General features: G+C 42.9%; 1 protein-coding gene across 1 annotated transcript in view; it reads left to right on the top strand.

The window, feature by feature from the left end:
* ENPEP (glutamyl aminopeptidase) overlaps positions 1-14,152 on the top strand; it is a 73,402-nt gene extending 59,250 nt beyond the window's left edge. The window contains exons 15-20 of the mRNA XM_056564554.1: positions 2,178-2,251; positions 2,335-2,436; positions 5,362-5,532; positions 7,784-7,927; positions 8,015-8,096; positions 11,582-14,152. Coding sequence (XP_056420529.1) covers positions 2,178-2,251; positions 2,335-2,436; positions 5,362-5,532; positions 7,784-7,927; positions 8,015-8,096; positions 11,582-11,725 — 717 coding nt within the window. The 3' untranslated portion in view covers positions 11,726-14,152. The remainder of the gene's footprint in view (positions 1-2,177; positions 2,252-2,334; positions 2,437-5,361; positions 5,533-7,783; positions 7,928-8,014; positions 8,097-11,581) is intronic.
* The last annotated feature ends 2,500 nt before the right edge of the window (positions 14,153-16,652 follow it).

Genomic DNA, 16,652 nt, shown 5'->3' with positions numbered 1-16,652 from the left:
GACAGAAAAGAAAAACTCCACTTCAGCAGCTGATAATTATTGGAAGGATTAAGATTTTTTTAATAGAAGTAATTTACAAATCTGTTTAACTTTCTGGAGCCAGTTGATATATAAAAAAATATATAGTTTTTTCCTGGAATACCCCTTTAACTCTTCCCAAGGAAGAATTAGCACAAAAACTGTTCAGACACAAACAGTCTGAACAGGATCTAAAACGGAAAAATGCAAAAACACAGAAACAGACATTACACTCTCATTTAAAAAAAAAAAAATAGACACCATAAACATTTGGTATTGCTGCATGCAGAATTGTCTTACCTATGAAAATATAACATTGATGACTGTCATAAAGAAAATAAATTAACCACTTAAAAAGCTGTGTAAATAAAACTAAAAATATCTAGGGGTCAGACCAGGGCCGGCCTTTGGGGTGTGCGAGCTGTGCGGTCGCACAGGGCGCCATTGCAACAGGGGCATCGGGCGGCCGACACAGCTCGCAGTGTAACAGGACGATGTGAGGGGGAATTTTGCTCCCCTGTGAAAACTTGCGTCTGCTCCTCCCCCAGCCCTCCCAAGATTTCCGAAGCTAGAGCTGGGGGAGTGCGGAGCAAGGGGAGAGAGGAGGTACACGCCCCCTCCCTCATCGCCCTTCCCTGAGCTCGGGAGGATGCAGGTCTGCACGGGGAGAGAGTACACGCCCTCTCCCTGAGCTCGGGAGGATGCAGGTCTGCACGGGGAGAGAGTACACGCCCCCTCCCTGAGCTCGGGAGGACGCAGGTCTGCACAGGGAGAGAGTATACGCCCCCGCCCTGAGCTCGGAAGGACGCAGGTCTGCACGGGGAGAAAAAAGCCAGTGCAGGGGGAGAGAGGAGGAGCACGGCTCCCGCATCTCCCCTCCCCTCTGAGGACGCAGGTCTGCACGGGGAGAAAGAAGCCAGAGCAGTGCTCCTCATCTCCCCTGCCTGAGCTCTGTCTGTGTTTACTGAACACAAAGTGCACGGGCTGGAGATTCATACACTGCAGGGACTGGGAAATAAATCTCTGACTGGGGATGATTTCTATTTGAGAAAGGGGGGGCATGTGCTGGGAGTTGTAGTCCCTGTTGTGTGTGTGTGTGTGTGGGTATATGCTAGTGGTTCCCAACCAGGGAATGCTGGGAGTTGTAGTCCCTGTTGTGTGTGTGTGTGTGTGTGTGTGTGTGTGTATGCTAGTGATTCCCAACCAGGGAATGCTGGGAGTTTTAGTCCCTGTTGTGTGTGTGTGTGTGTGTGTGTGTGTATGCTAGTGGTTCCCAAGCAGGGAATGCTGGGAGTTGTAGTCCCTGTTATGTGTGTGTGTGTGTGTGTGTGTGTGTGTGTGCTAGTGTTTCCCAAACAGGGAATGCTGGGAGTTGTAGTTAAATTATGAGTAATAAAAAAATATTTGCTACAAAGATTGTTTTCCTAACAGAAAACTGTTCCATTTCTGTCTCATGCACATTTTCATTATTAGGCTTTCCTGTGTTGTATTATTGGATTTAGGTTTACACACAACAAGGAACAGATGTATTTGTGGCCATCATTAAAGGGGTACTCCGCCCCTAGACATCTTATCCCCTATCCAAAAGATAGGCGATAAGATGTCAGATCGCCGCGGTGCCGCTGCTGGGGAGCCCTGGGATCCCCGCTGCGGCACTGCGCTATCATTACAGCACAGAGCGAGTTCGCTCTGTGCGTAATGACGGGCGATACAGGGGACGGAGCAGCGTGACGTCATGGCTCCGCCCCTCGTGACATCACGGCCCGTCCCCTTAATGCAAGTCTATGGCAGGGGGCATGACGACCGCCGCGCCCCCTCCCATAGACTTGTATTGAAAGGGGCGGGCCGTGACGTCACGAGGGGCGGGGCTGTGACATAACGATGCTCAGGCCCCTGTATTGCGTGTCATTACATGCAGAGCGAACTCGCTCTGTGCTGTAATGATAGCGCAGTGCCGCAGCGGGGATCCCGGGGATCCCCAGCAGCGGCACCGCGGCGATCTGACATCTTTTCCCCTATCCTTTGGATAGGGGATAAGATGTCTAGGGGCGGAGTACCGCTTTAAAAATAGCTCCAGCTCTGATATAGTGAAGAGCTGAATATTATGAATTATTGCAGTTCAGTGTTTTGTAATATAACTAAGGATATTTTTTTTCCAGGAATATTTACAGGCAAAAGTTATACCAATTGCAACTGAACTTGGTTGGGCGGATGAGGGCACTGATGTGGTGAAGTAAGTGCATGCCACCGTTAACACTGAACAAGTTGTTACTTACAGTATCTCAGTTTAAGTATAACTTTATCTGTTGTTTTTAGGCTTCTCCGATCTTCAATACTGGCTCTTGCATGCAGGGTTGGGGATCCTGGTGCTTTGAACAATGCCTTAAACATTTTCAATGAATGGCAAAAAGGCACAAGGTAAAGGAAACTTATTGTAATTTATACCATTGATAACTATATATATAAAACTCAACGTGTGTGTGTGTTTATGTGTGTATGTTCCAGCATCACTTCCAAACGGCTAAAGATGTTAACATGAAACTTGGCACACATGTTACTTATATGTCAACAACAAACATAGGATAGGTGATTTAACCCTTACTCACCCCTATTTGCCAGTGGCGGGGCTTATGTTTAAAGTCCCATACAAGTCAATGGGAAATATATGTTACTGCATAACTTCCAAACGGCTTGAGATATTTCGATAATACTTGGTCACATGTTACTTATATGTCCACTTAAAATATAGGATAGTTAATTTAACCCTTAACTACCCCATTTGTGAGGGTCGGGGTTTTTGTTTTAAGTCCCATGCAAATCAATGGGAAATGTATGTTCTCACATAACTTCCTTACAGCTGGAGATATTTCAATAACTGGTACACATATTACGGGTCGGGATAGGAGGACGCGATAGGAGAAAGGGATAGGAGGACTGGATAGGAGGACTGGATAGGAGGTCGGGATAGGAAGACAGTATAGGAGGACGGGATAGAAGGATGGGATAGGAGGACTGGATAGGACGATGGGATAGGAGGTCGGGATAGGAGGTCGGGATAGGAGGTGGAGATAGGAGGACGGGATAGGAGGACAGGATAGGAGGTCGTGATAGGAGGACGGGATAGGAGGACGGGATAGGAGGTCGGGATAGATGGACTGGATAGGAGGACGGGATAGGAGGACGGGATAGAAGGACGGAAAAGGAAGACGGGAAAGGAGGATGGGAAAAGAGGTTGAGATATGAGGACGGTAAAGGAGGATGGGAAAGGAGGACGGGATAGGAGGACGGGATAGGAGGATGGGATAGGAGGACGGGATAGGAGGATGGGAAAGGAGGTCGAGATATGAGGACGGGAAAGGAGGACGGGAAAGGAGGACAGGATAGAAGGACGGGATAGGAGGACGGGATAGGAGAACGGGATAGGAGGATGGGATTGATGGACGGGATAGTAGGACGGGAAAGGAGGTCGAGATAGGAAGACGGGAAAGGAGGTCGAGATATGAGGACGGGAAAGGAGGATGGGATAGAAGGACGGGATAGGAGGATGGGATAGGAGGACGGGATAGGAGGTCAGGATACGATGATGGGATAGGAGGTCGGGATATGACAACAATTTATGAAGACAGGATACGAAGTCAAAAGCTTCCTTCTTTGTTTATTTTCCTCCCCAACAAGGATTAGGAAGGAAAAAACGGGCAACGCCGAGTACTCAGCTAGTATATATATATATATATATATATATATATATATATATATATATATGTATAGGAAAAACCGGGCAACGCTGAGTACTCAGCTAGTATATATATATATATATATATATATATATATATATATATATATACTAGCTGAGTACTCGGCATTGCCCGGTCTTTCATATATATATATATATATATATATATTTACAAATACTGAGATTTACTCAATTACATGTTATATTGACATAACCTCAATGTTATCATCATCATGGTTAAACATATTGTACAACAGATGTATGTGATATGTGATTTTTTTTTCTTCTTTTATTGCTATAAGCCGACAACACACTAGTGATAAAAGTGTTAGTACATCCAAGCTATTCCTGCATTCATCTGAGCCCCAAGAAGTGTCCATTGTCTCCTCTGGCTTCTCCATATCCAGATTAGCTTAGTTGAGAGGGTTCTGCCTGTATGCAAATAGAGAGAAACCTGTCAAGCTGGGTGGTCAGAAGCCAGAGGGGAGCAGCCCAACAGACATACTCCGTGTCAAGCACTTTTTTTTCAGAAATGCAGCAGCACTTCCGAGGAAAGTTTTTCGTAACCAGGGAGGATGTTTTCCTGATCCAAAGCATTGCCATGTGGGTTATTTTATTTATTTATAAATATATATATATAAAATCTGCCATCTAGAACCCATATCCATCTCCTAAATACTGCTAAATAAATATAAATGCTGCTGTTTGCTTTAGTAGGGGCCCATTTTCAATATTTCCTTTGGCCCTTAAATTGTTGTTACACGCTTGATAGTAAAAGCCAATGAGATCACTCTACCAGGGATCTATATACAGAAAGCGCAAGTAACTTCTTCCTGGAATGGCTTTATTCTCATTGTGCCACATCTAATACTTGTGATATTATACTGTACAAGAATCCGGCTGGCTTCTTTCACGCTAGTGAAGAGGCTCTGTTACAAACGGACATTAATGGCTCTTTTTTTTTTTTTTTTCCTTGTCTACCATTAACATCTGTTATTGTAACGGAGCCTAACGGGAGTTATAATGGGCAAAGTGGATCCCATTCACTTGAATAGGATTTCTCTAACGTCCGTTATAACTCCAGTTATTGCGGCGGAAGATAGTGGGAGAAAAAGTCATGCACAAATTTTTCTTTTGCTATCTTCCTAACGGACGTCACCTACCGGGCAAATACGGTAGTGTGAAAGGAGCCTTATGTTTTGAATGTATTAGAGGAGACTTTTTTATTTAGGAACTCAAAGCTCCATATGTATGTGTACATCATCTTTAGGGCAGTTACTAGTCCGATGTAGCTGAAGGTCTTGTGCACAGGAACTGACCATTTACTTTAGATTAATGTCTACCAAACCTGCCAATTTCAAGATCGACCAACCATTTGGAGTGTATGTTGGCCAACTGACTGTTCCTGGATTGCAGATGTTGGATTTCAATATGCCTGATCTTTTGATTTTCATGGGAGATAAGCCATTGCTAGAGGGGGGGGGCAGTTTTAAAATCTTGGAAAGAAACTACAACTAGCCCTTTTTACTTCTCTTTTTACACTAGGCAAATACAAGGGGAGAATTAACAATAGCATAAATGTTCATTGTTTGTACATTGCTTTTTCCCAGGATTCCTGTGAACCTCAGACAGCTGGTGTATCGGTATGGGATGAAGCAGTCTAATGATCAGAAAGCTTGGGATTTCATGTTTCAGAAGTATTTAGAAACTCCATTAGCTCAAGAGAAAGAAAAACTACTACAGGGACTAGCATCAGCGAACAGCATCAAGCTTCTGGACAGGTCTACAACTCTTCAATTAATATTCTAGATGATACATTTTTCGACAATTACACTCAATAATATGTTAGGGGGTACACGCCCCATAGAAATGATTAAGATTGTAGACTAATCTGCTAGACCATTCCTTCCATACAGGAAAGATATCAGCAGTGCAAGTGGTGCTGTAACAGTCAAAAACTGTGAGCTGCAGGGGAGGCGATATGAAGTGTCACTTTAAAGGGCCTATTTAAAGAAAATCTATCACCTGGATAGATATACACATATTTTTTTCTGATGAGCCAGATACCTAAACCTTTTCTTTTCTTTTTCTTTTTCTTTTCTGTGTCTATTTTCTTATTGCAGTAAAATTTTTGTGTACAATATTATAAGGACGGCCATCTAGCTAGGCTGTTTTGACAACATTTAGAGATATGCTTTACAGCTCCATGGACATAAGCAACAATAGACAGTAGCTGACCCATTGACATGAATGGGAATCATTGCTAGGCATGCTTTGTGACCTTTGAAGAGATCATTCAACATGGAAGGGTAGGCTGAGCTGTGAGTTGTGTTCATTTATAACCCTACTGGATCAGCCTCCTCCTTATTATATAGACTTAATGATGAGAATTATGCAAGATTTCAGGATTATTTTATTGTATAGAAAATTAGAAAACCAATCACCAAAAATTCTTAAAAATTGTTTACATACAAACTTTTAAACAATTTTCTGATGACACATTCCAAATAAAAGGCAATGATGTGAAAGTCTGGTTTTCAATACTGTGCCCTTCAACTCACATCAGTATAAATGAACAGGCCCCAGTAAGTATTCTGTTCCATCTTTCCAATGGACCCACTAAATATTCACTTACAAGGCAACATTAAAGGGAATCTGTCAGCTGAAAGGGCTGCAGACACCATTGAATAGCTGTTGGGGTATAAAAGAAATTTGTATTTTTTCTGGAGCTGATGGTTGCCAGGAGAATCTGGCAGGTGAGGTCCAGCTAGGAGTTATGCCATGTTTTGACACTTAAGCAGCTGGGTTCCAACTCCTTGACACTTGGCTGAGATACAAATGGGAGTATTATCAGTTTCGCAACCACCATCAGCAATAGGAAAGGTACAGGTTGCTTTTATACCAGCTTTCCAACAGTCTCTTCAGATCTTAGCAGCAAATGCAGCTGACAGATTTCCTTTCAATTCATAATTTTCCCCTTCATGTCCCTGTTCCTCTGTTGCCCATCAAATAAAGGCTCCAATACACATTACAAAATATAAACTGACCAGTTTTGGTAGGCTGGCTGCCTTTTATGTGTATGCAGAACTACTGACTCTCCCCTGACAGATAATGTCGGGGGGATAAAGGATTGGTACCTTAAAGGGAATGTGTCATCAGAAAATGACCTATTGTTTAAATATGGTTTTTATGTTAAAGGAGTAGTCTCATGGATAAAAACTTATCCCCTATCCAAAGGATAGAGAATAAGTTTTAGATTGTGGGGGAGTCTTAGTATGGAGCCCCGACTCTCCCCCTGTATACCCCGGTTGCCACGCCCCCTCCATATATCTCTATGGGAGAGTCGAAGATAGCTGAATGCTCTCCCGTAGAGATGTATGAAGGGGGCGTGGTGGGCCCCGCTTCGGGCGGGGGTCGTGATGCGCCACTCCAGGGGAGAGTCGGGGGTCCATACAGGAGATCTAAAACGTATCCCCTATCCTGAGAAGGTAATGCACTCTTTTTAAGTTATCAGCATAACAGCATATTCAGCTACATCATGGTAAACCATCTGGCACAACAACTGTACCTTCATACATACAGTATACACAGTCAATGATGTTTAAATGCATAGTTACAAGTTACATTGAAAAAGTCCATTCCTTTCTTCTCCTAGTTCACTATATCCATGGGTGAAATAAAAAAAAGGGGTCTAATTCTTAGCTTAGACATTCTACATATGCACCAGATTTTTAAAAGCACAGGTTGTTAAAAAAAATTCTGTTGCATCTTTAGACTGTGTAGTTTTAGTTTGCACTATCTGTAATTTGGCATAGTTTTTCGCACATTTGTTAGGGCATTTAAGCCACGTCCTTTCACGTAAACCCACACCCGCTTTATGTCTAAGCCACGCCCCTGCCAGGCAGAGTAAAGAGCTTTATTCTCTTTTTCTAGTTTGGTTTAAAAATTCTGATGCCCACAGTTTAATTGATTCCCTGCAATATGTCTGTCTGATGATAGTAAATAAATGTTTAATTATTTTTGTTTCCTTAGATTTCTTAAAACTATATATGACACCAATCTTATTAAGAGCCAAGATGCACTGAACGTAGTGTATTATATATCTGCATACAGCAAGCTTGGAAAACAATTGGCCTGGGACTGGGTCCGGATTAACTGGGACTTTTTAGTAAAAAGGTAACTATAAATTGACCTTTACTAACGTTTTAAAGTTTCACATTTCTTCCAATCTCTCAACAACACATTTTTTATTTTTCATATAAGATATACCATCAATGATCGAAACCTTGGACGAATAATTACAAGAATATCAACAACATTTAACACAGAAACCCAGCTGTGGCAAGTAAGTACATCTATGTATTGAGCTTCACATATCCTGCAGATCCTGTCATTCTTAAGGAACTTTTATTTGGCCATATACTTGGCCAAGGTGTATGCTATGTTGCATATTAGCATCTCGGGATTTATAGCTTGATTGTTGCAGGCCTGGTCATGTGTTCAGAAGATAATCTTATACAACCTAAGGGTGCATTCACATGAGGGTATTATCCTTAAGACTTGCAGCGTGTTTGGCTGAGAGTTTGAAAGGGGCGGACTCAATGCAGGCTATCTGCAGCAGATTTTCGGCAGCGGACTCTCCACTGTGGAAAATCTGACACAGACCCCATTGACTTCAGTTGGGTCTGCGGCGCATTTTCCGCATCGGAGATTCCACTGCCCAAAATTGGCCATGGACAGCCTGCAAAGAGCCCACCTCTTTCAAACTTGCAGTGGGAAACATGCTGCCAGTTTGAAATGAAATATGCTTTTGTGAACAAGCTCTTAGTTACACATGAACATTTGATTCAGCTCATAAAGTCCCCCCCCCCCCACCCATGTGTATAAACCACCTGAAAATACTGCCTACAAAACAGCGTGCAAATCTGGAGCACATTGTTCTGTAAGTATATGAAGTGAGCGCATGAGCGCTGACGGCAGCTGTCACTCACAATCAATGACCAATGTAGTAACATACCGTATTTATCGGGGTATACCACGCACCGGCCTATAACACGCACCCTCATTTTACCAAGGATATTTGGGTTAAATAAGTTTTTTACCCAAATATCCATGATAAAATGAGGGTGCGTGTGTGCGCGTGTATACCCCGATACACCATCAGGAAAGGCAGGGGGAGAGAGGCCGTCGCTGCCCTCTTCTCTCCCCCTGCCTTTCCTGGGGTCTAGAGCGCTGCTGTCGGCCCTTTTCACCCCCTGGTTATCGGCGCCGCTGCCCGTTCTGTCCCCCTGACTATCGGTGCCGGCGCCGATAGCCAGGGGGAGAGAAGCGGCGCCGACAGCCAGGGGGAGAGAAGGGGCAGCGGCACCCATTGCCGGCGCCGCTGCCCCGTTGCCTCCCCCATCCCCGGTGGCATAATTACCTGAGTCGGGTCCGCGCTGCTCCAGGCCTCCGTCGTGCGTCCCCAGCGTCGTTGCTATGCACGGCGCGGCGCTCTGACGTCATGCGCCGCGCCGTTCAGCACATAGCAACGACGCCGGGGACGCACGACGGAGGCCTGGAGCAGCGCGGACCCGACTCAGGTAATTATGCCACCGGGGATGGGGGGAGGCAACGGGGCAGCGGCGCCGGCAATGGGTGCCGCTGCCCCTTCTCTCCCCCTGGCTGTCGGCGCCGCTTCTCTCTCCCTGGCTATCGGTGCCGGCAACGATAGTAAGGGGGACAGAACGGGCAGTGGCGCCGATAACCAGGGGGTGAAAAGGGCCGACAGCAGCGCTCTAGACCCCAGGAAAGGCAGGGGGAGAGAAGCGGGCAGCGATGGCCTCTCTCCCCCTGCCTTTCCTGGGGGTGTATCGGCATATAACACGCACACAGACTTTAGGCTAAAAATTTTAGCCTAAAAAGTGCGTGTTATACGCCGATAAATACGGTAGTTTTGTAAGGTTGAAAAAAGACATAAGTCCATCGAGTTCAGCCTAAAATCCTACTGTGTTTATCCCGAGGAAGAAAAAAAATACCTCCATGGGGCCGATGCCAACTGCCCCATGAAGAAAAAATTCCTTCCCGACCCCAATATGGCGATCAGAATAAATCCCTGGATCAACGGTCTATCCCCATTAATCTAGTATATCCCCATTAATCTATCCATCTGTAATATTATATTTTTCCAGAAAAACATCCAGGCCCCACTTGAACTTGATTGAGTCAGACATCACAACATCATGTGGCAGAGAGTTCCATAGTCTTACTGCTCTTACAGTAAAGAATTTCTGTCTGTGATGATGGTGAAACCTTCTTTCCTTTAAATGTCGAGGATGCCCCCTTGTCATGGTTACCAGCCTAGGTATAAAAAGATCACTAGAAAGATCTCTGTACTGTCCATTCACGCCCCCTAGTGATGTCATGTCATGCTCCCTCCAATAACGCCTATGGGAGGGGGCATGATGGCCGCCATGTCTGTTGGCGGAGTACCCCTTTAAGTCTGACCGGACCGATCCTGCATAACCCCATGTTGGTGCTGTGTCAGAAAAGCATCTCTTAGAAAACCCTCGAAAATCATACCCACAACAGATGTTAAACTTACAGGCCTATAGTTCCCCGGATCCATTTTTGACCCTTTTTGAATATTGGTATCACATTTGCTAAGCGCCCGTCCTGTGGAACAATCCCTGTTATTATAGAATCTTTAAATATAAGAAATAGGGTTCTGTCTAGCACGGTACTTGTTTCTTGCAAAACCCTTGGATGGATGCCATGGGCGCTGTGATTTGTGTGTATTTATGTTACTTTTTCTTGGTTAAAAAAGGTGAGATTTGCAGGAGAATTTACTTTGTTCCCTCCCCTGTTATGACTTTGGATTTTTCTTTGTAAATACAATAGAGAGGAAGTCATTTAGTAGATTGGCCTTTTCCTCATCCTCCTCCACCATTACCTGCATATTATTTCTTAAGGTGGCAATATTCTGAGTTTTAAATTTCTTATTTTTTATGTAGTTAGTCAAATTGGTTTTTGCCTATTTCTAGCCCTTTTAATCCTATAGGGTATATGTCTTTCACAATATCTGTTTAGGATTCTCTTAAAAGTGACCCATTTAGCTTGTGTACTTTTATTACTGAGGGCACGGTCCCAATCTATGTTGCTGAAGTCCTCTCTTAGTTGTTGAAAATTGGCCTTCCTGAAATGTAATGTTTTTGTAGCCCCACTAGTAGACATCCTCTTATAGGATAAACAAAAGCTTATTATGTTGTGGTCACTATTACCAAGATGACCCCCTACTTCTACATCGGATACTTTGTCTGGCCTATTGGTTAGTATAAGGTCCAGAAGAAATTGATCAGTGCTAAAAATATGTTCTTAAAAATATAAAAAAAAGCCCCCACACCATAAAAATTTAAAACACCCTCAATTCCTATTTTTATAAAATAAAAAATAAACATATTTGGTATTGCCACATGCGTAATGGTCCAAACGTTGTCCAGATGTTAAATCTTTTATTCTTTTTAACTTGCAAGAAAATTGTGTTAAATATGTTTTATATATTGATTTTTTAAAGGGGTACTCCTCCCACAGACATCTTTTCCTCTATCCACAGGATAAGGGATAAGATGACGCCCATGACGCACCCAGCATTCTAAACAGTACGTTTAGAGAGCTGGGTTTTCACGTCCGGAGACATGTCACACCAGGACCCATAGTGATGTCACATCATGCTCCCTCCAATAACGTCTATAGGAGGGGACATGATGGCCACCAAGTCTGTTGGTGGAGTACCCCTTTAAGTGAATTAGGCCTTGCTACAGAGCTTGCTTTATCTAATTATTCATTTTCTAGTTGGAAAATTTCTTCGAGAGAAATCCAGATGCTGGAGCAGGAGAAACCCCAAGAAAGCAAGCACTCGAAACCGTTAGAAATAACATTGAATGGGTTAAAGCTAACAAAGATGGTATCAAGGCCTGGCTGCAAGAAAATGCTTGAACATTCAACAGTCAAAATTCTAAATATTTATTATGAATGTGAAAACCAAAGAGGAGCTGAAATTTATCCTACATCATCCCAAAGGAAAAATATGGAAATTACTGGCCATGTTGGGTCTATATCATAATCAGTTTACTGGACCCAACAAGAAACCTCAATTGATATCTGTGGCCATCTATCTAAATGTTGTTTTTTAATTTATTATTTCAAACAATAATAATTACTAAATAGTTTTGAAGGGTTCATTAAAGAATTCCTATCATTTTTCTTAAACCTTTTGACATGTTAAAAGTTTTGATCAGTAGACCAGTAACTAAAATACAGGGGCTACAGAGCTCAGTTGAGCACTGTGACCCTATACCTCTGATCAATTCTCTTTGGAGAACCAAGCATTCAGTGTATGGATAAATAGAATGTCTCATGGACTTTATATGAATCTCTGTACGAATCAATCTCTTGTTTCTCTTAAAGGAAAGCTTAAAGGGGTACTCTGTTAGAAAAAAATTCAAATCAACTGGTGCCAGAAAGTTAATCCTTCCAGTACATATAAGCTGATGTATGCTGACACCTCTGTCCATATCAGGAACAGTCCGGAGAAGGAGAGGTTTGCTATGGGAATTTGCTCCTACTCTGCACAGTTCCTGAAATGTACAGAGGTGCGGGCAGAGAGCAATGTTGTCAGACTTCCTCTGGAGCATATAACAGCTGATATGTCCTGGAAGCATAAAGATTTCTAAATAGAAATAATTTAAAAACATGTATTTGAGTTTATTTTCCCCAATAAGAGAGCCTTATCAGAAACAAAGGGGTACAATGCTCTGCTGAGTACATCTGCCCCTTTGTTTTATGATCTAGGTTTCAGCACCCAGACCCCCCAGTGATCAAAAGTTTCTTAAAATGGTTGTTATCTTTTAAAGCCCTCTACTGCTGAACTACCACTTTAGGTACTGTATATCCTGTCACTATTTTTTTAAAATAGAAATCATGAATAGAATAGTAATATTGCAGCTTTAAAGGGGATTTGTCAGCTTTCTAACATGTCTGTTTTAGTTAATACTTGTATTTCCTATAAAATAATAATTCTGGAGGGTCTTTTCTAAGCTTTCTTGGGACATTTATCATTTGCATGAAAATTTGCACAATATGTATTTGCATTTGTGCAGTTTTTCTGGTGGGTACTGTGTCAAATCCAAGAAACTGGGAAAAAAACATAATTTGGGTGGATTTCTAAAGGGATGCGCAAAAGCGGAAAAGGCAAACATCATAGAACTTCATATAACCAATGCCAACTAGGAAGTGGAGTGTACAATTTTTTTATGAGGAAAATATTTTTTTATTGACGATAAATGTAATGAATCTTTTTTTGCACATGCTAACCCATATACCCTCCAAGTGTGGACAAAGCAAGTTCTAACTACCAAAATATCAAGGAAATCATAAATAAGGCACACAGCCTTCCAAGCTGGCAAAAACTAAGAGCGTGCCAAAAAAAAAAAAAAAATTTAACAATGATAATGTTCCACTCCTCTGTGTTGTGCTATCCCTAACTTTCTTGGCACAAGTAGGCACAACTCTATGGTAGGTGAGTGTTATATCAATGTATACACAGTTTGCAGCTTGATGACCCCTATCCATAAACCCCAATGGTTCGGACATGAAAATGGCACAGGCAGAAAGAAAATGAGGTCTCGATCAAGTGCTACTGTTCCGGAACATAAATGGATGCGTCAGACGCCACAATTGCATATAAACTCAACAATGGACAACGCGTTTTGGCGCTCACACGAGCCTTCCTCAGGTCCCAAAAAAAAAACATTTCTGATGTCCTGAGCGGAATCCATGTGCTACTCTTGCATAAGAAGCCTAGAAGATCAACAAGCAGTACCGTGTTTCCAGGGGTACTCAACTGGTGGACCGCGGTCCAGATCCGAACCGCGGACGCCAGTAATGCTTCACACTACTCACTGCTACAGCCCCCCATCCTCCACACTGCTACAGCCCCCCATCCTCCACACTCCTGCAGCCCCCTCCCCCCCATAAATAAATAATGTTTTTTGTGACTAAACTTAATATAAGACCAGGTCTTATTTTTGGAGAAACACAGTATTTCTCAGCTCCAAGATAAAATATTGAGGTATCAATAGAACTTAAAATCTTAAAAATTTGGGATTTCTTGTTTAAAAAATATATGGCTTGTACATAAATGTTAATAGGGATCTGAAATCATATAAAGCTATAAACAGCTCAAATTTGGATTTAAAGTTTATTTTCCAAACAGTCTTAAAATAATTATTTTCTTCTTCTTGTCTTAGGATAATTTATAGACAAGATCTAGTTATTTTCCTTCAAATTTGATGTACAAATTTTTAGTTTCCATAAGATTGTTTTGTACATGAAATCTATTCTTTTTGAATTGTCAGATTTGGAATTAATAAAGTTTGATATGTTCACAATTCTTTGTTTTGGTCATTTTCTTTTCTTTTGTTATAATACATGTAGTAATTATTTACATTATAATGTATAACTTGTGTCAATGACTCTAATGCTTACAGGACAGTCTCTTACTTCCCTAAATGTCCCTCTTTCTAAACTATTGTAATTAAAAAGATCTGTCTGCATATTAAACTCCAACAAAACTGGCAGTAGTCATGCCCGAAATTAAACCGCATTGTTTTCTGAATTTAATTAAAACAGTTTTTTAAGTATGGCCAGGTAGGACTGAACTGTATTTTTATTTTAATTATATTAAGTTCTAAAGAATTTTTTTTTTTTTTTTGCTCTGGTTTTGCTTATGTGCTACATATTTATCATACTATCATAGGGGGTTGATAAATTTGGAGGAAATAAGCAAAACAAAGTTGGAGCTGAGACTTTTTTGCAACTTTTTAAATTTGCCAAACCCCTTACAAAAAGTCGCCAGTCTGCTTCAGGTCTAACCTGAAGTACAAAACTAAATTTGCCATGGGTCCCGGCAGCTGATAGATGCCGGGAGCACCCCACTATGACGCAGGCTCAGCTCCTGAGCCTGCGTTATAGAAGGGGAGTGAGACAAGGGTGTACAGGTATGCCCTTTTTTTCAAATCAACTGGTGCCAGAAAGTTAAACAGATTTATAAATTACCTCTATTAAAAAATTTTTAATCCTTCCATTACTTATCAGCTGTTGTATGCTCCACAGAAAGTTGAGTAGTTCTTTTCAGTCTGGCCACAGTGCTCTCTGCTGACAACTCTGTCCAGATGAGGAACTGTCCAGAGCAGGAGAGGTTTGCTATGGGGATTTTCTCATACTTTGGACAGTTCCTGACACGGACAGAGGGGTCAGCAGAGAGCACTGTGGTCAGATTAAAAAGAACTCAACTTCCTCTGAAGCATATATGTTAGGATTAGGCAGGCTGGAGGTGGATCCTCTGAGTCAGCGAGGGATTGGCGTGGACCGTACCGGTGGACAGGTTCTAAGTTGCTACTGGTATTCACCATAGCCCGCCGCAAAGCGGGATGGTCTTGCTGCGGCGGTAGCAACCAGGTCGTATCCACCGGTAACGGCTCAAACTCGCTGACTGCTGAGAGTGGCGTGGGACAGGAGGACTAGACAGAGGCGAGGTCAGACGTAGCAGAAGGTCAAGGCAGGCGGCAAGGTTCATAGTCAAGGGTAACGGCAGAAGGTCTGGTAACACTGGTAAGGCAATCACAGGAACGCTTTCACTAGGCACAAGGCAACAAGATCCGGCAATGCAGGGAAGGGGAAGTGAGGTAATATAGGCCTGGAGCAGGGAAGCTAATTACACTGATTGGGCCAGGCACCAATTAGCGGTGCACTGGCCCTTTAAATCTTAGAGAGCTGGTGCGCACGCGCCCTAGAGAGCGGAGCCGCGCGCGTCAGGACATGACAGCCGGGGACCGGGACAGGTAAGTAGATTGGGATGCGATCCGCGAGAGGGCGCGTCCCGCTATGCGAATCGCATCCCCGCCGGCAGTGTCAGTGCAGCGCTCCCGGTCAGCGGGTCTGACCGGGGCGCTGCAGAGAGGAGAACGCCGCGAGCGCTCCGGGGAGGAGCAGGGACCCGGACCGCTCAGCGTAACAATATAGCAGCTGATAAGTACTATAAGGATTAAGATTTTTTTATAGGAACAGGAAAGGGGGAAAAAGATCCTCAATAGGCGCAATGGACAGCAGTGAAGGAGAATTCAATGGTCATCCATCATTAATATAAAGATATTTATTGAGCACACAATGGCAACGCGTTTCTTGCCCGGATCGGGCACTTCCTCAGGCAAATGTGCATGCCTGACATGCACATTTGCCTGAGGAAGTGCCCGATCCGGGCAAGAAACGCGTTGCCATTGTGTGCTCAATAAATATCTTTATATTAATGATGGATGACCATTGAATTCTCCTTCACTGCTGTCCATTGCGCCTATTGAGGATCTTTTTTCCCCTTTCCTGTTCCTGATATCTCTGTAAGCCGGCCAGCCACGCTGATACTGGAGGATCCAGGCTGCATTCAGCACACTGCATCATCACTCGAGCTCATCTAGGTGTTGTGCCCATAGCGCAACACCATCTGGTAAGTGGAATACCAACCCCTTCCCTTACCCCAAAGTCTTTGAAGTATTTCACTAGGGGCGCGTGTCCTTTTTTCTTTTTGTCTAAGATTTTTTAATAGAAGTAATACACAAATCTTGGATAGTAACAAGGATTGTCAGCTCACCCGATCCTCCGCACAGCAAAAAGACCCTTGATTCAGGAAGAAAAGTACACATTGTGTGTTTATTCGCTTGCAAACTATTTCAAATTAATTAGATAAATTCGAAATAGTTTGCAAGCGAATAAACGCACAATGTGTACTTGATACTATATGCAGAGTTGGGACCGAGAGGAATACATTTTTCACGTTGTACCTGGTGATTAGCAGATGTATTTCACCTGA

This window comes from Hyla sarda, chromosome 1 (genome assembly GCF_029499605.1).
Source record: "Hyla sarda isolate aHylSar1 chromosome 1, aHylSar1.hap1, whole genome shotgun sequence".
Classification (NCBI taxonomy): domain Eukaryota; kingdom Metazoa; phylum Chordata; class Amphibia; order Anura; family Hylidae; genus Hyla; species Hyla sarda.
This window is presented reverse-complemented; position numbering and strand designations above follow the sequence as displayed.